Genomic DNA, 22,560 nt, shown 5'->3' with positions numbered 1-22,560 from the left:
TGAGCATACATTTTATTGAAAGAAGCATTACCAATTTCACAGGCGCCTCTTACTCTGAGGAATGGGAGGGAATGTATTTGGATAGTACTGGAAAGAGAAAATACTACAGCAAGTGTACAACTGTGCAAGGTGAAGAGAAGGTGATACTAGGAATATCTGTCAGTCAGAAACGATCTTTTGAGGCTTCTATTCATCTGAACAGACAGAATATACTTCCCTACTGCCGATAAGACTAGAGGGTTACTAGGGCTAGATATTTTTCTTCTCCTGTTCCAGCTGTCGTCACCTTGAAATGTAAACTTTCCAAGTGATGCAGACAAATATTTAAATGCTGCTATCCAGTGATCTCACTAGGAAAGGAGAGATCAGCATTTATTTATCCCGTAAAAGGATTATTTTGTTTTTAAGTCACAGAACTTCTTACTGATACCAGCAGCTCTGAAGTGTACTTCCTCTGCACAAATAGAGAAATCAAAGTGCCTTAGTCTTTGTTTTGCTTTGTGACAGCATTGACAGCAAAATGATTTCCATTGGCAGTGCTTGTTTTCAGTATGTGCGTGTGGGCACATAGGATTCATTTGCAATAGCATCTTTCACCTGTGGAATTATTCTTCCAAAGTCTATTTACGCTGCAGTCTCTCTTGATAAATGCAAGCTTTCTCCGTCAGCATATTTGCTCGGCAAAGCTTAGCATCTGTAGTTGCCAGCTTCTGAGTGTAAAGTGCCTTGAGAGACTGCATGAAAGGCACCAAATACATGCAAATTGTTGTGGGTAGTTCCTTGACAGCAGTGTCTCTGCAACTATCACTTCCATTTTCTCTAATGCTCAGAGAAAGCAGCGTCTGGGGCTAAGGGGATTGATTCCATAAAAACAGTTTAAAATATAAAGTATTTGATTATGTGAGCAGATGCACCAAAATAAATCCTTCTGCCTCTCGCAAGTTGTCTGGAAACTCTGTGGATGGGAAAGAACTCTTCTTTAAGGCGTTTACTCTGAAAATCAACACCTGTGTTGTACTCAGGACTGGCGCCACCCTCAGGAAGAATAAGGCCACTGATGCTGGGCACATGGTGGGTGGCAGACCCTCCCTGTCATTCCTCATGAGCCACCCAGCCAATCCTTTCTCTGAGAGGACAGAGCTGGTTTGTGCACATTAAGATAGCTTGTGGCCCTCAGGTGTTGTGAAAGCTACCATTCTAGTACCAGGATGCCAAAGTAAGAGCCTGACACGGGGCAGAGAAAAGAGAGTCAGCAGCAATGTTGCCACCCATGCTCCTCAGCTGGGCTGCAGCACACATGGAGGCAGCTTTCTTGTGGCCTATCCCAGGGGTGTAGGAGGCTCCCTCCCACCTGCCCCTGTGCGCAGGGGCATACGCTCTGCTGCTCCTGTTTTGCACTCTCTTTGTGGGGGTTTTTTTTTGGGGGGGGGGTTGCCTGGACGTAACATCTTCTTGAATACTGATAATGCTTCTTGCTTGCTTGGATGAAGGACAGAGAAGTTTGTGTCCATATGAAGAAGAAACTATAGACTACTGCATGGGTAGGCAAACTAAGGCCCGGGGGCCGGATCTGGCCCAATCGCCTTCTAAATCCGGCCCGCGAACAGCCCGGGAATCAGCATATTTCTACACGAGTAGAATGTGCCCTTTTATTTAAAATGCATCTCTGGTTTATTTGTGGGGCATAGGAATTCGCTGTTGTTGTTTTTTCTTCAAAATATAGTCCGGCCCTCCACAAGGTCTGAGGGACAGGGGACCAGCCCTCTGCTGAAAAGGTTTGCTGACTCCTGGACTACTGTATAAAGGTAAAATTCACATGTTTTCTCCTGGCCCTGCCCATCATTGGTATGTGGCCCCCTGAAGGCTGCCAGAAGAGAGTGTGGCCCTTGGGCTCAAAATGATTCCCCATCCCTACTCTAGACTGCACACTCTTGAAAGGCTTATAAAAGACCGGTAGACTAATTAATATGCCCAACTTACTGATACGTCTTGCAAGTACAACTGCTACCTTTCCCGTGCATATTGCGTTGCACTTCATTCAAGTGCCATTTGAGTTTTGGTACTTTGATATTTTCAATAAGCAATGCTATTTGCTTAGAATCAGTAAACCTTTGCAAATCTGACCACTGTCTCCGATATCACTGATTTGCCGTTTTAATTATTCATGCCATATCCGAATCTTCAGAACCAAGGAGCTCATATTTATTACAAATAGATCCACACCGCAGTGGGAAAAATGTGAAGGAGAAAAGATGGAAGATTATAGGTGAAGGAGATGGACCAGAACAAGACACACTCAAAGCTGATGAGGAACACAACAGAAGTGGGAGGGTTCTGAGGGTTCCTTGGATATCACTGATTACATATTTACTCAAATTCCATTAAATGTAATACAGAATTCTATATTGAGATAATGGAGAAATTCCTATACAGCTACAGTGGTGCCTCGCAAGACGAAAAGAATCCGTTCCGCGATTCTCTTCGTCTAGCGGTTTTTTCGTCTTGCGAAGCAAGCCCATTGACGGCTTAGCGCTATTAGCGGCTTAGCGGCTTTTAGCGGCTTAGCGGATAAGCAGATAAGCGGCTTAGCGGCTTAGAAAAAGGGGGGGAGGAAAAAAAGTCGAAAAAACTCGCAAGACATTTTCGTCTTGCGAAGCAAGCCCATAGGAAATTCGTTTTGCGAAGCACCTCCAAAACGGAAAACCCTTTCGTCTAGCGGGTTTTTCGTCTTGCGAGGCATTCGTCTTGCGGGGCACCACTGTACTGACAATCCAGAGAGAAACAAGCATGGAGTACCAGATCCCTGCCTTAGTGATTGCCAGAACAACAGGAACATAGGAAGCTGACCGAGACTGAGAATATTAGTTTAAGACAGGCGTCCTTCCCAGCTCTTCCTGGATCCAATGCAAGGTGGATGCTACAGTCTTCCCTAATGACAATGAATGCTACTACTTGTAAATATTTCTGGAACACACTCAAATAGGGTGGAAAGGGTGAAATGGCTGCTGAGTGATACTGATGACTTCGTAACTTATAAAATAGCACTATATGCGTTGACAGCTAAGAAGATCAGGAGAAAAGAACCAGATAAAATAGCGGTCAATTGCAAAGGTGATTCGGACATTTAAGCTGGCACATTCTACCCGAGAATCCCTTGCTATTATATCGTATGAAACAAATAATTTTTAGGAGATGTGATCGTGGTTTATTGTATCTGCAGTGCCTGATGTTTTTATGGTTTTTATGGTTAGTGTTGCTTTTCTTTTTGTTCCCATTGTGAATGATGCCATGGCCTTTGGCTAGTGCAATAAAGTTTATGATTATGGTGGTGACGGTGATGATGAGTGGGGAGGTATGTAAAAAAATATGCAAAGAAATAGGAATATACCAGCCCTGGTTTGACAGGTGGCTTTGAGCTGCATTTGATTTTTGACATGAATCTTTGCATTATATTAAATGTCACACTGGTGCGTAATTTCTGTTTTAGATAACCTGCTTCAGTTGACTCTGTCAAGTACATTCTGCTCTCTCTGGCTGAAGGCATCCCTACCCCCAGCCCTTATATATGAAAGCAGAAAAATCAAGCAAGGGGCCTACTTACATGTTTTGAAAAGAATTCGTCCACCTCTCGTAACAGCTTTTCCTGGCACTCAGGATGGGTGGCCAACAGGTAAGTGGCAAAGGAGAGGGCGCTGTTGGTGGTTTCATAGCCAGCGATCAGGAATAAGGATGCCTGGCCAGCTATTTCATCATCACTCAACCTTTTTGGATTTTGCTTCTGAGGCCGGGCTTTGCTGGCAGATGTCTCATTTTCCTGAATGCAAACATCGGCTTGGCTGACCGTGACAAAATGTTCCACGGTGATGTCATTAGCAGAGCTTTGGGCATCAAGCATCAGTTGGAGGAAATCCCTGCGTCTCTGCAAAATGCACAGTGAAAACATTAAGTCAGTGAACAAGCATGTGGTCATACAATCACACTAATACAGCTATACGGTATCTCTTTTCTCCAAGGGGCGAGCCTTGTTTTTGGCGTTGCCTAACAATTACTCATACTGTATTGTAAAGGCTGGATGATGTGATTCTTTTCATTTTAGCTTCTTTTTTAAAGTAGCCCAAAACTGGGAACAAAGGATGAGTTAGGAGAGGGGCTGCTCAATTCTTCTCCTTCCTTCTTCTTGTCCTATCACATCACCCTCTCCCCAGTTCTTTCCCACCTGCTGGGACCTTGGATCTTTTCTCCCACAGGAAAAGAGAAAAGCAGCGGAGTGGGGTGGTTTTAAGCAGATACATGGAAGGAAGGGAAAGAATTAGGCAGCCCCTCTCCTCAGTGCCTTTCTACCCAATTTCAGTCTCCAGTGGCAACTGTTCCTTGAAAAAAAAAGGCAGGGGAAGGAATGATGTAACAGCCTGACATGTAGCTTGGTGTTCAATGGAGTCTTTGCTTTGCACTGATGACAGGGAACAATAAAGCGGGTGTTGCAGTAGATTTTTTTTGGAAGAAGAGAATAGAGCTAGGGATGTCAGTAAATTCAGATTTTGTGTAACTGCATTTAAGAGCAATCACGATCACTGCCAAATAATCACTGCATCAGTTGATTTGGGGTAGCCACTTACAATCAAATTAATTACTTGAAAATCAAATTTAATCAATCAATTTTAAACCATTTATTCCATTCGATCAACTTAACTTCATTTTTTTAAAAAACCAGTCCTGATCTGAATCGCAGTAAGTGCAAAGCAGATTAGAACATGAGGAGAAAAAGCACACTGAAGGGTGCAGAAGTAACCCTTTGTTAGCTCTTTCTGCTGTGAAGCCCTAGGGCCCACAGAACTACCAACATTCATCCCAAGTCTGGAATGGAAATCATTTCAGAAAATACTATCAGTATTCACCATTGTTGTTGTTTGTTTCTTTGTCTGTTTCAGTCCACAAATGATAAGTGGTGATCCCCCCACCCCATCCCAAATTTGTATTGTGTTTCCTTTGTATTGAAATGAATTACCTTTGAACTAAAATGAATGGTGTGGAATAATAAATAATTATGGAACAGTGCTGCATATGACTAACACAGGTCAGAATAGAAATCAATGCCTTTTTATAGCCCTAAATAGAGCTGACTTAAGGGAACATGAAATTATAATTTAAAAAGTGACTCCTAGTTTTTTTGTTTTTGTTTTACTAGGTAGGCATATTAATAATAATAATAATAATAATAATAATAATAATAATAATTTTTATTTATACCCCGCCCTCCCCAGCCAAGGCCAGGCTCAGAGCGGCTTACAAGCAATAATAAAAACAAGTTGAATGATTACAACTTAAAAACAAAATTAAAATACAACAATAAAATATTGAAATATTAAAATTTAGCCTCATCGCAGGAGGATAAGGAAAGGAAAAAAGAAAGAGAGGGAGGGAATCAAATTGGCTCCAAGCCAAAGGCCAGGTGGAACAACTCTGTCTTACAGGCCCTGCGGAAAGAAATCAGATCCTGCAGGGCCCTGGTCTCATGAGGCAGAGCGTTCCACCAGGCTGGAGCCAGAGTTGAAAAGGCCCTGGCTCTGGTTGAAGCCAATCTAACTTCCTTAGGGCCAGGGACCACTAGGGTATTGCTATTTATGGACCTTGAGGCTCTCCGTGGGGCATACCAGGAGAGGCGGTCCCATAGGTACGAGGGTCCTGGCCGTGAAGGGCTTTAAAGGTCAAAAGCAGCACCTTAAATCTGACCCTGTACGCCACCGGGAGCCAGTGCAGCTTGAAAAGCACTGGGTGAATATGCTCCCATGGCAGAGACCCCGTGAGGAGCCTCGCTGCAGCATTCTGCACTCTCTGGAGTTTCTGGGTCAGCTTCAAGGGCAGCCCCGCGTAGAGCGAATTACAGTAGTCAAGCCTGGAGATGACCGTTGCATGGATCACTGTGGCCAGGTTGGGGTGGGAAAGGTAAGGGACCAACTGCTTGATGCGGCGAAGGTGGAAAAATGTCGCCTTGGCTGTTGCTGTAACTTGCGCCTCCATGGAAAGGGAGGCGTCAAGGATTACACCCAAACTCTTAACAGAAGGCAATGGCACTAATTGGGCCCCTGCAAGAGAAGGGAAATGGTTCCTCATCCCCATGCCATCCCGACCCAGCCATAGGACCTCTTTTTACAATATTACACATTGTGCCAATATTAGTGAATGGGAAAGGACAAAAAACGACACCCTTGTCTCATTACAGATGTTTTTAGCCTATGTGCAAGACAATCCTGGGCACATTCCTCATGTAACATTGCCTAAAATGTTGGCTATAATCCAAACAGCTTGGGTATTCGCCTTGGGTGCTTTTAAGATTCCTGTGCCATGTCACAAGCTACTTTTGACTGTCCTCTCGGTTTCAAAAGAGGTTTGCCATCTGGAATTTGGGGCAGGGGGCTGTCTAAACCCCACTTGGGCACATGGAACTAGTTCCACAGGTCTTTTGATCCAGGTCATTGCTTCAAATATGTCACATTCCGCCTATATCCTATGCTTACTGAGAATCTGTCACCTCATATTTTCACCACCAGTGTAAGAGCAACACACTATTGTGCTCTCATGCTGCAGAGTTCTGAAAGCATGAAGAATAAGCCCTTGAAAATAGTGACTTTTGGCAGGGGTCTACTTAACACCACTCCATTAAAGCTGGTTTGGGCATGCTGTCTATTTTGCAATCCATTGTTAAATGCATTATGGCATTGCATTTATTTTCAGTTCCTCAAACACCAGCATAATCTGTCAGAGCAAAAAAAAAGGGGGGGGGATGCAGAAGCGGTTGCAGAGCTTGACTTTTGAGATGCTGCAGACTGGGAAGGAAAAGCAAGGCTGGAATGCTTTTCAAAAATAATTTAATCTGCTTTACTTTTTTTTAAGATCAAGGGAGAGCTTTTAAATTATATTCTTGGAGCCATGATGGGAAATAAAATTGAGGGAGAGGAGCAGGCACAGGAAAAGGGCAAATGAGATAAGGGCACAAAAGGAATCATTCATTATATATGTCAAAGGACTTTTATCAGATCACTGACATGGGAATGGTGAGAAACAAAGAAGAAGAAATACTTAACATACTGTGCTTTGGCTTTTGCAGTCAGCTAAGTGCTATGACCCGGTAAGAAGAAAAGGACATCCAAAAAGTGTACTGAGGTTCAACAAAACCAACTGTGGGCTTTAAATCTAAATTGTGGGGAATTAATTGGCTTGGCCATCCCCGAGCCCTGTAAAATCTTTCACCAAATGAACTACATTCTCTACAAACGTCCTGTGTGGGTATTACATTGTGATGAAGTAAGCCAATGACATTTTACTGTATCCTTCACCGGCTGGAGAATGTTCTATCACTGTAGGAGCAATATTGAGTATTACGGTACATTTTTGCAGCTGTTTCTCTTTTTTAAAAAAAGAAATAAAGAGAGGATGTGATCAACTAATGAGATATTTTGCTTAATCTCCATTGCAGTGTACAAAACCACTACAGGTGGGGTTGTGTGGCAAAAACTGTAAATGGTTTAGTTCAGAAGATATCTCAACTTTATATCTGCCTAGGAAGCCCCTTCCCTCATTTCTTCTCACGGTGCTTAAAAATTGGGAGCCTTTAATTTACCATAGTTCCCCATAACATCTGAACCAGTAAACTGTGGCTGAAGATCCTGGCTTGTTCTGAATTGGTAGCCATAGTTTCCTGGTTTGAACATAATGGAAAACTATGTTAGTTGAAGACTTGTGGGTTTAATTGTGGTTTGCCAAAAGGGTAGAAAAATAGAAGGTGATGCATGCATAGACAGAAGGTTTGTGCATATCTTAGATTATGAAGGCAAGATATGATTGTCTGAATGAGCTGAATATCAAATAACTTTATAATGTGTTGACTAGAGGGCTCAGACTAACTTCTTCTTCTTTGGCGATGACTCGCAGACGAGTAAGATTGTCTTCAATGAACACAAGCATAGGACTAGATAGGGTATATTTCCAATGCACACCCCCCCTCTGTCCTAGCAAATTGTCAAAAAGTATATGGTAGCCCAAGATGCAACTCAGAGAGATTATTCCACAGCCTGGGAACCACCACAGAGGAGGCTCTCTCATGTACCACTGTCCCTCAAACCACGGAAGGCTCAAGGCTCAAATCACTGACTGCCAACAGGGCCTCAATTGCTGATCTTAGCAACCAGGCAGATAAATGTGTGAGGGGGCATTTCAGATATTAGACTTGCATCACTTGGGCATTAAAATCTGAATTATACAAATTCATATTTATATAGCCCAGTAATCATGTAAACTCATCCTTGCTAACTCAAAGACTGAAATGTCCAAACATTTTGGCTTCTCTTAAGACTGGGCTGTAAAGTGCATGTTATTAGAATACCTTTCTAAGGCTAGACACAAAGAACCACTTCTTTCAGAGCATTGAATGTGGATTGACAGAGGCATGATCGCTCACATACGAACTTTCATCTCACTATTATCATTGTTAACCAGGTTCTTGTAATGCCTTAAAAACATGCAAAACCTGTTTAAACAGAGGTGACAGTGGGGCAAAAGAAATGCACCATGGGAAACAATATCATGTTCTTTAAAACTATCATTCTAGCCTTAGGGCACAATTCAGACAAAATTAAATGAAATCAATTGGATATAAGCACTCTAACTGGTGTGCAAATGTTCCATTGATTTCAATAGGGCTTAAGTGCACTTAGCTTTCTCTGAACCCTGCTTTTAATAGTTTGTTCAGAAGCTGTTTGAAGCCCTTGAAATAAATCCCTGAAGACTTGGGAAGTGTGTCAGTGGAAGGAAGGAAGACCTACATTTTTGTAGGGTAATTATGCGGGGTGGGGGTGGGGGATACTTCCTGGATTAATTCTCATGAGCAATGCTTCAGGTTTTAAAACCTTCCAAAAGTTCAAACAACAGGAGAGGACAGCACAGAACAGGGAACAATATTAAGACCAGTCTTCTTAAATGAAAAGGATGATAATGATCAGGCTATATTACGAGTGCCCAAACTAGGTGTCAGCAAACTTTTTCAGCAGGGGGCTGGTCCACTGTCCCTCAAACCTTGTAGGGGCCTGGACTATAAGGGGGGGGGATGAATGAAGTCCTATGCCCCACAAATAACCCAGAGATGCATTTTAAATAAAAGCATACATTCTACTCATGTAAAAACACACTGATTCCCGGACCATCTGTGGGCCGGATTTAGAAGGCGATTGGGCCGGATCTGGCCCCCGGGCCTTAGTTTGCCTACCCATGGCCCAAACCAACCACAGACCCCTGCTGTGGTCTGATACCCACATTACACAATCTCAGAGTTAGCACATCATCTGTAAACTCATAAATGACCATATTCTGTGACTGTAAAAGAAGGAAAGGAAAGAGAAGAAGCACTATTACGTGTGAGGTGGCTGAAAGAGGTGGGGTTTTTTTGTTTATTTTCAGCACTGGGAGACATTTTACAATGAAGTCTGAGTAATAATGAAATATTGGCATGAGAGGAATGAAGATGGATTATTGGCAGGTGTAAAAACCTGCAAAAACCAATTCAATAAGTATATCAAGCAATCAGATTCAACTGTCTCTCAGGCTCAAAAGGTTGCATTAGGATGAAATGGATAAGGCATTTTGAGTACTTTGAAGAAAAGGTGGGATGCAAATGAGACAGACAGTCAGGCAGGGAGACATCATATCTGGCACCTGGCTCGGCCTTCCCAAATGTTTCCCTCATTGCAAACAGACACCTGCACTTCATACTCTGCTCAGCTTTGCTTGGCTGCAGAATAATTGAGTTGCAGGAAAATGCTACACCAGCAGCAAACTGAAAGACGCATCAGCAAGATGGACACTTGCTTTATATTATATATTCTTTTTCCATTTTTTAAAAAAAATATTTTATTTTTTTTGCACAACAAAGCATCTATCAGAAAACCAAATGGTGATGCAGTCAGAGTAGCTGTGTGAAAGACTCCTTGCCTGATGAAGTTTTGCAAAAGGATAGAAGCCTGACTTTGTGGATGCTGTAGGTAAGAGACTCTTCTAGTCTGTCCAAGACAGACGCCTTCCATTATAGGTTGTGACATGGGTGCTGTGAGCCATGCCTTTTCCAGTTCGTTAAGCCTTCTTAAACACTGCCTGGTCATTCAGGGAAGCAATTTTGCATGGAAGTAGCAAGCTTTGTGTCACACACTGGAAGAATGAATACAAGCCATACAGTGCAAGACATATTCAACTACATTAATAATCCTTCTTTAAATCCTAATTTCTAAGCTTCACAACCATCCAATATAGTGCACGAATATGAAACCTGAGCACGTAATGCAACCCAATTCTTCTCCTCAAGGTCAAACATATTGAGTGTCAGTCTCAATTTCTTTCCTGAAACTGAATTCTGATATCTATCTTTAATTGAAAGTACTGAACACACTTTTAACAAATGAATCCCCAACTTCCAGGCCCTAGTGTCCATTTTTGGTACAATATCAGCTGAAGCATTCAGAAAAATGACTGAGAAATATATGATTAATGAGACATCACTGCTGGGACTATACTGAAAATGTATCTGTGGCAGGTCACAATGATTAATTATTCAGGATAAAGGCTTCCTTTTTTGTTGTTGCTTGAAGCAACAAACCAGGACAAAGAACAATAACTGAATTCAACAAAGGTTAAGTGTCTTGCTTATTTCTTAGTGGTTTCAATGCAATGTAAGCATTCACAGCTGTGACTATAATTTATGTGGTTAGATTTTATTTTTTTCTTTTGCTTTTGTCAAGGGAGTCAGGTCAAATCCTGGTTCAATTGTGAGGTGAGGTTCACTCGATAAGTCACTATCACTATCCCCTCAGCCTAATCCATTTCATTGTAAAGAAGTTGTGCACTGAGCATCTTAGCAGAAGGGCTGGGATTATAAATATAAAATATAAATATAAAAATATTTAAAAATCAGAAGGATATATACAAACAGTGCTTGAAGTGGGGAATGGCAGGGGGACAAACCAGAATAGGAAATCAGGATCTGATCCAAAGACTGCACATATGTTTTCACAGAAGGCAGAGAAAACAGTGCTCACTTCAGAACCAAAATATCTACACACACTCTTGTTCTCATGTACATCTGCATGCACCCTAATTCTGTCTTTCAAGCATTTAATCTTCCTCCCTGCCTCTTTGAAGTACAGACACTGAAAGCTTCTACTGTGCTTGAACTGACAGACTCTAGAATTGCACATAACTGAGGTTGAGGGCAGCATTTTCTCAGCTCTGGAATTTACTCCCTAGACTTCAAGTTTATTAAACTCCAGGCCATGTTTCAGTATCTTGTGTTAGCTCAGGCTCTTTCAGAAATGCTTGTTTGGGGATTTGGCTTGGCATTCAAGTTGCTTTGTTTGCTAACATCAACAGCTGGCTGATGTTTGGTGGTGGTGGGGTTATATACAGTATATACTGAAAACAGGATGAGGCTCCAATGATAGTTTACTTATTTAATAAACTTTGTTTTTGCTATTTATTTTGCGTTTTTGTTTTTGAGGCTTTTTTGGTTAACTTGTTTTTGTGACTGTGTGGAACCCAGTTCAGCTAATGATTGATTGACTGATTGTGTGACTGCTGAAATAGTGACTATCAGTGCAGGTAATAAAAAAAATTAATTATTTTTTTTCATCTACAATTCTGTCTTATTTATTTTATAGTACAGTACATTGATTATTGCTTTCATTTTATAGATCAATGGTCTCGTTAGATAATAAAATTCATGTTAAATTGCTGTTTTAGGGGTTGCTTTAAAAAGTCTGGAACAGATTAATCTGTTTTGCATTACTTTCTATTGGAAAGCGCACATTGGTTTTCAAATGCTTTGGTTTTGGAACAGACTTCCGGAACGGATTAAGTTTGAGAACCAAGGTACCACTGTACACCTTTTATTGGAAAAATGATTTAGTGGCTTGTGGCAGAGCAGCTACAGACATTCTTGGATGAACTGATGATCAAGTTGCACCTCTGTCCGAATTCAGACCTGGGTCTTGGTTACCTAGATGGATAACCTTTTTCACAAGAGCGACAAGAAGAGTGAGGCCTTCTCCCCTCTCTCTCTGTGACTTTTGATATCTACTTCTGATACTCTGAAGTGGTTTCATTGTTAACGCAGTTTGTAATCCGTTGCATTTTATAGTCTTATTTAACTGTACACCGCTTGGTGTTTTCATAACTTTTTGTTGCAAAACTCTTAAATAAATCTGCAAATAAATAAACAAAACAAAAACACAACTCCTAAACCAAGGAAACTAACAATTCCACAACCTTTAGAAGACATTCCTGTATAGGGAAGTTTTTTTAAAAAATGTTTAATGTTTTTTATTATTTTATATGTGTTGGAAACTGCCCAGAGTGACTGGGGAAACCCATTTGGATGGGCATGGTATAAAGAATTAAATTATTATTAGTATTATTGGTGGTATTATTATTATTATTATTATTATGGAATAGGACATGCCTGTTTTCACTGGAGAAATGTTGGAGGGTATGTTGCTGTGGAAGGAAAAGTTGAATCTGTGTGGAGGACTGAACAGTCCCCAAAACCTGGATTGGAAACTGACACAAAACATAACGCAACAGGGCTTTCGAAAGAGGCTTACAAACACTGCAGTATTCATTAAGATATTAATAAAGGTTTGCAGCACAAAACCAATTACTCACATTTCTGTTTTAATTAAAATCACAGAACATTCTCTGGACTCTGTCTCTTTAATAGACTTGTGGAGGTTGGCTTTTAATTGACACATTTTTCATTCAGGTGACACACTTTCCAAGGGAGCACATTGGGAGGAAAAATAAGAGGATACATAAATTATTAGTCTTTTAAATCCAGTTATAACGGGGGGGGGGGACCACCTTCCCTGTCTGGATTTAAAAAGTAGCTGAAATATTTAGGATTGCAGCCCAAGCGCATGCCTTTAAATGAGGAGTGCCTGAGGAATTTGACTTCTGTGAAGTCCAATGTGAAAGGACTTGAACCATGGCTCTAAAGTGCAGACAGGAAGGAAATTATCCTTCAGACTGCACTTCTCCAAATTTTGCAATAGTTTTTCCTCAAAATATAGCAAAATGTGTTTTGAAATGCCTATTTAGGGCAGGAGTGGGAATCCATTTTGGATTTGATATCCCGCCTTTCACTCCCCTTCAGGAGTCTCAAAGCGGCTACCATTCTCCTTTCCCTTCCTCCCCCACAACAAACACTCTGTGAGGTGAGTGGGGCTGAGAGACTTCAGAGAAGTGTGACTGGCCCAAGGTCACCCAGCAGCTGCATGTGGAGGAGCGGAGACTTGAACCCGGTTCCCCAGATTACAAGACTACCGCTCTTAACCACTACACCACACTGGCTCTCTTTTCAGCCCACAGGCTATATTTCCTGGCTGTTGGTGAGCAGGTCCACAGGCAAAGATGGGCAGAGCAACTATATAAATTTTACTTTTGTGCAGTAGGCTAGTGGTTTCACCCATTCACACACCTCTCTCTATCCTCTAGCCAAACAAGCAAAGAGGCATAGGCCTGAGAAGCCAAACGCCCAGGCTGAGAAGCAGGGGCACTGACAGTGTGTGGAATGAGGATAATTCTGGGAGCCAGATAGAGGCGGCACTCGGCCCTCAGGTTCCTCACCCCTCTTTTCAGTCAAAACATGTTTAGAATTTCATATACTGAGCTATATATTTTTGTGCTGCTTTTTTAAAAAAATGGCAGATTAATGTGGGAACATGATGGCGGGAGAGAGAAATTATGAAGACTGAAACTTGTCCATTCCTCCCTTATATACTTTTTACTACAGCATGAGGCAAGGCAGCTGCCATTTTGCCTCACGTTCCTGAACGGGTCGCATCATCCATGCCGTTTCCCTGCCTGCTGTAAAAAGGAAGACTAAACGTGTGCCACACCGTAGGGCAGGAGAGGAGATGCATAAACAAGGGTCAAAGAAAAGCCACTTCATAAGTCCCAAGCCCAAAGTGTAGTTAAGTGTAAGACACATTCCATTATGTGATTTGTAGGCGTCTTGCTTCCTGCAAACGCTTATGTTACAATAAGCTGCTGAAATTCTGAGGGGGCCTTAGCAGTTTTTTGAGCTCCCCTTAAGTCTTCTTCCTCTGATGGAGAGTCACAGCAAAAGAGCCAATTAATCCAAGTTCTGGCCTATGTGTTTTGATGATTCTGCAAAGCAAGAAGATTCATACCTCCATTTTAGCCCCCTTAAAAAAAAACCAACCCCACTCAGATGGAAATGACATTGCGGTCAATTTTCCTCGAGGGCTGATTCAAGAACAATGAATTATTAATCCACATGATAGTTTTCATGATAGGAAGCAGCGGAAAAAACTGAGGAGGAATTGTGTGTTTTAGAAATTCCCTGTTTGGGCAGGTTTACGTTTAGTTGTAGCTTTTATGAAACTCATTTAAAATTTATTACAACGCACATCTGACAATCCTTTTTATTTATCTGCCTTCAGGATTAACCAAACGTGTAAAAAAACCACACACACAAAAACACCCACCTTTAAAATGAAGCCCAAAGTGCTTTGTACTATTATTGTTGTTGTTGTGGAATACCATTTCTGCTTGAATTATTTTCTTTTTTTTAAATCACTGGAACAATCTTATGGCAATGGGTAGATAAGCATTCTTATAAAGAAATAAATCAGGGTGCAACACATCTGAACACAAAGTGGAAGACTAGTATTAAAACAGGGACCCACTCATCTAAACAATCAGTAAGAATGCATGTAGAATTTCGCTTTGTTCAAGGTGAAACTCAACAGTGTACTGAGGTAAACAAAAACAACAGAAATACAAAGCATTTAACTTGAACCCTACTTATCAGCTCAAAAGCCATCTGCATTAGTGCAAAGAGCTTTGAAACACAAAAAGGAGGCTCTCCATGTTGCCAGTTTCCTTGTACAATTCTGATGAGGTACATAGGGCATTTCTGAAGCATGGACCTAAAACATCCCAGTAGGAGAAGACATCTATAGTTTTGGCGGTGTCAGGAAGTTACCTACATTTAAATGGTGGCAGAAAGACCATATGCAATTGAGAGCAAATGGAATGGGATAAGAGCAAATGACATCACAGAGCTCAATCTAAATTACAAAACTATCAACAGTTGAAAGAAATCAATATTTTAGTGTGATGGCACCTACATTTTGCATCTCACTGTCTACTGTTGTATTCCTTTTGGTTCCTGCCTCAAACATTTTTGTTTAGGCAAGCCTAGCCAGATGCATAGATGTTAACATGTTTTAATCTCTTTTTCTACTATTAATTTTAATTAATTTTTTTTAAAAAAATGACAATTTTGATGTTTCTTGTAAACTACTTAGAGGCTTACTAAAATTAAGCAGTACATAGATTTTGTTAATTAATTAAATATTTCTAAAACTTCCCATAATTATTTTTACCTTCCCACTGTACAGTTATTTTCTAGCATACAAGGAAGGCCTTTATTTAATATAAATATTTAAAATAAACATCATTTCCCCCATTTAAGCTATTTGACTTTTTTTAGCTGCAGCAACTTCACCACTGATCCAAATTTAGTTCTTTCCATGCTTTCACAATATTTACAATATTTGCACAAGATTATATTTAGTATGTGCTCAGTTTGTAAGGTATTTGTTAATTAATATTCTTTATTTCTGCAGGTCTGGAATTTGGAAACTTGCATCAGATCATGAAAGGGCAGCAGTAAGAATGGAAGTGAATCAATTAAGCTTGTTTCTATGAAGCCTGCATTGGAATCTGATTGGTAATTGGAGCTCTTACCGGTACATACAAATTTAGTTAGCAGATTTGAAGGGCCCTTGTTTTCTTTTATTTGCTAATTTACGAAACAGGAAATACAATGAGGTCAACAAGGATATTTTAACAAGTGTTATTATAATCAAAGGGTAAGACCTTATTCACACTTTTGCCAAGAAAGCACAGGTCCTAGAGGTTTTCTGCTAGAAGGCACAGACAGGTCTGAGCAGTTTTTCATTTGCCCCAGTTTTATCCAGGAAAACCCACTGTTTACCACTGAATCAGAAGAAACATCAATCCTCAGAAAAACCAACTACAGTGGATGCTCGGGTTGCGAATGTGATCCGTGTGGGATGCATGTTCGCAACCCACAGTGTTCACAACCCGCAGCGGCGCGTCTATGCACGTGCAGGTTGCGATTTGGTGCTTCTGCGCATGTGCAAAGCGCAATTTAGTCTTCTACGCATGTGCGACCCCCGAAACCCGGAAGTAACCCATTCAAGTACTTCCGGGTTTTGGCAGATCCATAACCTGAAAAAACGCGACCTGAAGCGTCTGTAACTCGAGGTATGGCTGTAATGTTTGTTGCAATTCAGTGGTAAACAGTGGGTTTTCCAGAAGGAAAGTAGTGGGAAATTATCTCACAATGGAAAAATGAAACCTAGAACTGGCCAACCAAAAATTTGTTGTCACAAGGGCCTCCTACTCCAGGAGGAAGGGTGCTGGCCTTGAGCTTGTGCTAAGTCTCAAAACACAGCATGAGGTTACTGGAAAATCTGTTCCTCTTTCCAGCTTTAAGCTTGGACCAGGGGTGGGGTGGGAGTGGGGAGTAGCGGAAAACAAGCTCAGAGCTGGAGGTGCAAACCTGATGGGCACTGCCAACCCCAGAATGCCCCTTGGGTACAGAGGCAAGCCCACAGCCCTGTCTCATGTCTCCATTTGCAAGCTGAGGAGAGGATGCAGTCCTGTAGATTTGATTTGGTGTGTAGCTTCAGCCTTAGACTCTTTTCACTTTCTAGAGCTTGGCTTCCCTCTCACCATAACAAGGAGAGCAAGACTACTGAACCCTTAATATGCACAAATGGTGTTGTATGTATTTATGGTTCATTTCAGCTGGGGATGTAGATGAAGGAGATTAAGCTAAAGGCTTCATGGAAGAAATGAGGTTTGAGCTGTGGCCTGAAGGATGTGACGCCATGCAGAAGTTCAGGGAGGGTGTTCCAGCACCAAAGGTATGATGAAGGATGAAAGTGACAAAAGGGAAAGAGATATCTATAATAAGGGAGCACATAGAGAGAGAAGACGCAAAAGAAAGAAAGAGAAAGAGAGCAAAAAAAAAAAAAAAAAATTACAAATGTTTTTTTGAAAACCCAGACTGGAAGAAATGTCATGCTTTTAAATGGATAAAATTACTGGGTTGGAAATTTTTGCAAGTTCTAAGTGCAATTTTCAATACTAGTTTTAATAAGAACATATGAGTCACCAGAAAAGTGAACTTTCTGTACCCTTTTCACAGCTCCAGTTGCAATGTACATCAAGAAGTGCAAAAACATGTAGAAGTCAAGAGCAAAATAATCAGCCAAATTGTTGAACACCTTAAAGGAGGCAGAGTTTGCAATTTGGACTGAGGCCTTTGCTGCGTTTGATATCATCTCTACAGTTAGCAGAGACACTATAATTCTGAAGTATGCTGGATGCTGGGAGTGAAAAATTAGGCAAAGGCTACTGCCGTTGTGCCTTGCTTATGGGCTTTCTAGAGTAGGCATGTCCAAATCCCAAGAGACTGCTATCTACTCCCAGTATTAAAAAAAACTGGCAATGATCTACCCATTGTCATTGGATGGTTGAGCTTTTTGGGGGGAGGATTGCCCAGAGTTGGTGAGCTTTTTTTAGGAAAATCACAGTCGACCGGTTGAACATGTCTATCCTTAAAAAAAAAAAAAAAAAAAGGTAAAGGACCCCTGAAAGTTAAGTCCAGTCACGGACAACTCTGGGGTTGCAGTGCCCATCTCGCTTTACTGGCCGAGAGAGCTGACGTTTGTCCACAGACAGTTTTTCCAGGTCATGTGGCCAGCATGACTAAGCTGCTTCTGGTGAAACCAGAGCAGGGCATGGAAACAGTGTTTGCTTTCCCACCTATTTATCTACTTGAACTTTGACGGGCTTTCGAACTTCTAGGTTGGCAGGAGCTGGGACTGAGCAACGGGAGCTCACCCTGTCGCAAGGATTCGAACCGCCAACCTTCCAATCGGCAAGCCCTAAGCTCTGTGGTTTAGACCACAGCACCACCCGCGTCCCATGTCTCTCCTAGAGGCAACAAATTAATCACTGTAGGAAACAGTGGACTAAATGCACACAATTTGGTTGGGTCATGCATGGCTCTTCCTACCATAAAGAAGTCTTACCTCATTTGGGTCTTGCTGGTCTCTCAAAGCAATCATATTCTTAATGGCATTGATAAAAAATCCATTCACCTCATCTCGTTTCCTATTTGGCAAAATCTGAAGCAGGGGGACCATTACGAATGGAAATGCAACTTTAAGAGAGTTTCAAAAACAAACAAACCATCATTAGCTATTAATGCAAATATCCACAACCCCTACGTATATGGATTTCCTTTCCTTTCAGAGTTTTTAAAATAAAAAATACTACTGCTTTCTTATGTTGTCATTGTTGACTAGAGGGTCGCATATACTTTCTCAGATTACTCTGATTACTGAGATGAACACATGGTTGTAGGACGCATCTCATACATTTCCCTAATTTACAATATTGGAGCTGGGCAATGGGAGTTGAAGTCCAAAATTCTTTGGAGGGCATTAGTTTGGGGAAGGCTGTTCTACAGAGAAACAGGGTTCAATGTGTCTTCAGGGTTCTGCAACATTGCAATGTATGCCATAGAACACTTAATACATTATGAGGCCTTTAAAAACACACACACACACACACACACACACTTTACAAACCAACCTGCAAGGTAAGACAGCTCTGAGAATGTGACTGGAAGGTTACATTAATTCAATTTCCATCATCCCTTTTCATTCTGGAAAGCAGGGTGCCTCATTTAATGCCCTATTAAAGCTTATATATACTTCTCCAAAGAGACTAACTGCAGCAAACTGTATTTACAGACTCTTGAGACAATCACAAGGTTTGTCTCGGGGCTGCAGGAAAGTTTTGTGTAAATGTACCCTTTAACTAAGTGAACCATTAAATAGAAGGTCACTAAATGTTTCTGGTGTGTTTTTTTTTCAAATGAGGAATTTGCCCCGAAGTATTTTTCCCCTCATAGGAACTACCTTGCTGCATAATATTCATAAAGCTGGAGTTGTGTGCATGGCACAAATCTGAGACTTGATCAATTGATTCCTACAGTAAACCGGTAACTGCCTTAAACTAGAGAACAATAAATTCCAAATCTACACACTGCGTGGCTATTATTATAAACAATTAAATGGACTAACATACTAGATTTTGACCAAACTGCAGGAGGCAGTGGAAGACAGGAGTGCCTGGCGTGCTCTGGTCCATGGGGTCACGAAGAGTCGGACACGACTAAATGACTAAACAACAACATACTAGATAGGTGTGTTAAATGGAGAGAGAGAAACTCCATCTACACAGAAAGGTGGAGTGCAGCACAATTCTATGAATGTGTGATTGGGCGGACCTTGGGTTCATCTTTCTGGATACCCAGAAGCCAAGCAGGGGCTGGGTGGAGTTAAAAATTAGACCACATAGTTAACCTTTCAGGTACTGCTTGGTAAGAGTCAGGATTAGATTTAGAAATGTCTTACCAAGGGATTACCTGGGTGGTTAGGGGTTTGCTAGGCAGGGCAAGTCAATTTATTTCCTTGAGGGAAAACAAAAGATCCTATAAGGGGCTGGAAGGGTTTTACTGGTTTAGTAGAACAAATACCCATTTTAGGAGGAATCAGTTTAATCAGAAACAGGTTTAAAGTGGAAGTCTTAAGTAAAGTTATTGAGTTAACTCTGTAAAGTGATTGTGACTGAAACAAAGTATTCTGCCTTATCCAAGTATCCATTAAGTTTTAACCCTCATAGATTGCATATAAATAAAATTCTTGTTTTGTTTCCAATGTGCCTCATCATTACTTTGATGTTGTTAAGGGATAAGCAGTCACAGGTTTTGCTTTCACATTTTAGTAAATGCTACCACATAAAGAGAATTTCAGCCCTCTCAAGTATTACTGACAGGGAGCACCTAAGTTTTTAAAACAACCCAAACCTGACCACGCTACACTGCTGGTGGTAAGAGTGCATAGGATTGTAGCCCTCACCTATTGTTGATTTCACTGTTATGGTTAGTTACATCAAAAACAAAAATAATTGCAACTAATCTTCTTGAACTCTACTGCTTTTTGCAATTTTTTTTTTTTGGGGGGGAGGATCACCACCATAAATGTCTTAAGGAGTAACAAATAAATGATAACATGAATACATTATCTGTTTTAACCATTTTTCCAGTCAATGCTATGCTTCACGTGCCTACCTGAATGTCAAGATCCTCTTCTGAAGCCCTGCTACAGGTGCCCCCAGTACTGAATGATTGCCACCCTGGATAACCACCAGAGAAAGGACCTTTTCAATCCCAGCACCTCAGTTGTGGAGCAGGCTTCCCAAGCATGCTTGCCTGGGGCGATCCTTCTTGTGTTTCTGGTGCCTAGTGAATACCTTTTTGTTCACACAAGGCCTCTTTAATAACTATGTCATTTTGGCCTCCATTTTTCAATCTGTGCTCAATTTTGGGGTGCAGTGAGTTTTTGTTTTCTTGTGGTACTTATGTAACTTTTAATCTGATGGATTTATGATTATTCTGTATTTAAATTATTTTTACTTACTTACTGTAAACTGCCCAGAAAACTTGATGATATGAGGTAACACACAAATGCCATACACAAATAAACAAGCTCATTTTTTAATCTACTTAGGCTGCAATCCTGTACCCACTAACCTAGGAATGGGCCCTAATCACAACCTAATCTTTGGTTTAGGGTTGGCATTGGGGGGGGGGGCAGGTTAAGCATTTTCTAGTTGGAAATTTATGGGGGAAATGTCACCATGACTGTATTATCGAATTTCATGTTATACACTGTTCTCTAGGGCACCCACTAGTCCAAAAAAGGTGTGTGACCCTTAATTTAACTGTATTAATACATTCTCCTTTTACACATGTTTGAGGCCCTTGCATAATCTTTCTTCTTCCCTGTTGCATTCTAAACCACTGTCATGGACAACTTTTGGTTTGTAACAAACAGTTGTTTAAGGGAAAAAATAGGAACAGTTGGACCATGTACAGAGCACTGTGATGTTATACTTACTGGCTAGGATTAAGATGGGTTTAAATAATGAAAGTTCAAAGAATCTTCTGGTGTTCTTAACAAAAGCATCCTCAGGATTCTTCTGGGAGTCCACATGGGTACCAAAAGCCACACTAGCAACAACATCCAGGGTAAAGCAACTGTAATTCCTGTAAAAGATTTAAGAAGGTTGCTGTTAAACTGCAGTGTTTGTCATCCCACATTTCTGTTTCTGCCTTTGTTGCAAAACTGTCTCCTAGGGTTTATTTTTCTGAGCCTATTTAAGACAATTTGAGTTTTTATATGTGCCAGGCCTTTTAAAGATTCATTTCAGGAGGATATGTCAGGAGATATTTATAAAATGAAAAACTAAGCACATTATCTTCTGAAGTTGATTGAGAATAATATTTATAGCTTTCATTTTTACAAATGGTAAAGAAGTTGTACTTTTAAACTACAAAATTGAATGTATACTTGCTAATAATTCTAAACACAACAAACTCCTCATTTTCTGAATCTGAGTTTTGCAAAGGTTCTGGGGCTGATTCACACATAGGTGTTTATCTGATGATGACTGCAACATCAAGTGATAATTGCATTTGTGAATGGGCCAACGTAAATATCACCAGAGGCAGATCTTACACAGGACCTAAAATGGCACACATTATGTTGTAATAAGTCTACACATTAAGCTGCCAGTCATTAGGCATACAGTACTGAGTGCAGAGAAATAAAACATATCAATACATATGTAACACACACACACACTTAACAGAATTCACTTGGTTGCGCTTTCACTCTTCACTCCCATCATGTAGCATCATGTCAGTGCTGACATAGGAAAACGGAAGTCAGATTTATGCTAAGTCAGAGCACAGTCCTAACTACCTGAGTAGTAGAGCTGGTGGGGGTATCAGCAGAAGTGTTTCTCTGCTGGGCTCTGCTGCTATGGAGACCCTTGCTGCATCCACCAAAAGTGAGAGCAAGGAAAAAGCTTTGCTGGCAGTGTTACTGGTGGTGCTGCATCTTAGTCTGGACCTTTCCTGAAGAGGGGCCTGGAACTAGCACAGCAAAAAGGGAAATGCCCCATTTTCTGCCCTGGCCAGCAGGAACTGGCAGGGCTCAGATGTGACAGAGGATCACCTATTCCATGGCTTCCCGGCCACTCTTAGGACTGTTCTGTTATATACTAGCTTATCAGGAGCTGCATCTGGAAACTGAATGAGTATCATAAAATCTTTTCTCAACCACAATCTTTTTCCCAACCACAATCAACAAGCAGCAATAAGAGAGGCAGAATCTGCAAAAGGAAGCTTTCAATTAACACTGGAAAGGATCTTTGTCAAACAGGTCTGAGTTAGACGGATTGCTTCAAGAAACCATAGTTAAAGATGGACCACAGTTTAGGGTTCAGATGTGGTGCTAAACTTTGATTAATTTAAAAAAATAGAAG

At 41.0% G+C, this 22,560-nt stretch overlaps 1 protein-coding gene and 1 long non-coding RNA gene across 6 annotated transcripts in view; one reads left to right on the top strand and one right to left on the bottom strand.

Moving 5' to 3' along the window:
- The window catches only part of TBXAS1 (thromboxane A synthase 1), a 218,014-nt gene that overhangs the window by 56,715 nt on the left and 138,739 nt on the right, over nucleotides 1-22,560 (bottom strand). For all 5 annotated transcript variants that reach the window (XM_079992705.1, XM_079992708.1, XM_079992709.1 and 2 more), the window contains exons 8-10: nucleotides 21,129-21,277; nucleotides 18,192-18,322; nucleotides 3,602-3,919 (exon numbers count right to left, since the gene is read on the bottom strand). In XM_079992705.1, coding sequence (XP_079848831.1) covers nucleotides 3,602-3,919; nucleotides 18,192-18,322; nucleotides 21,129-21,277 — 598 coding nt within the window. The remainder of the gene's footprint in view (nucleotides 1-3,601; nucleotides 3,920-18,191; nucleotides 18,323-21,128; nucleotides 21,278-22,560) is intronic.
- LOC307225332 lies at nucleotides 13,733-17,806 on the top strand. Its single transcript, XR_013842898.1, has 3 exons — nucleotides 13,733-14,012; nucleotides 15,690-15,793; nucleotides 16,900-17,806. It is a non-coding gene; the product is annotated as an uncharacterized lncRNA (long non-coding RNA).

Source organism: Podarcis cretensis (genome assembly GCF_951804945.1).
Source record: "Podarcis cretensis genome assembly, chromosome: 10".
Classification (NCBI taxonomy): domain Eukaryota; kingdom Metazoa; phylum Chordata; class Lepidosauria; order Squamata; family Lacertidae; genus Podarcis; species Podarcis cretensis.
The sequence above is the reverse complement of the archived record's forward strand: the minus strand, read 5'-3'. Positions and strand labels throughout refer to the sequence as shown.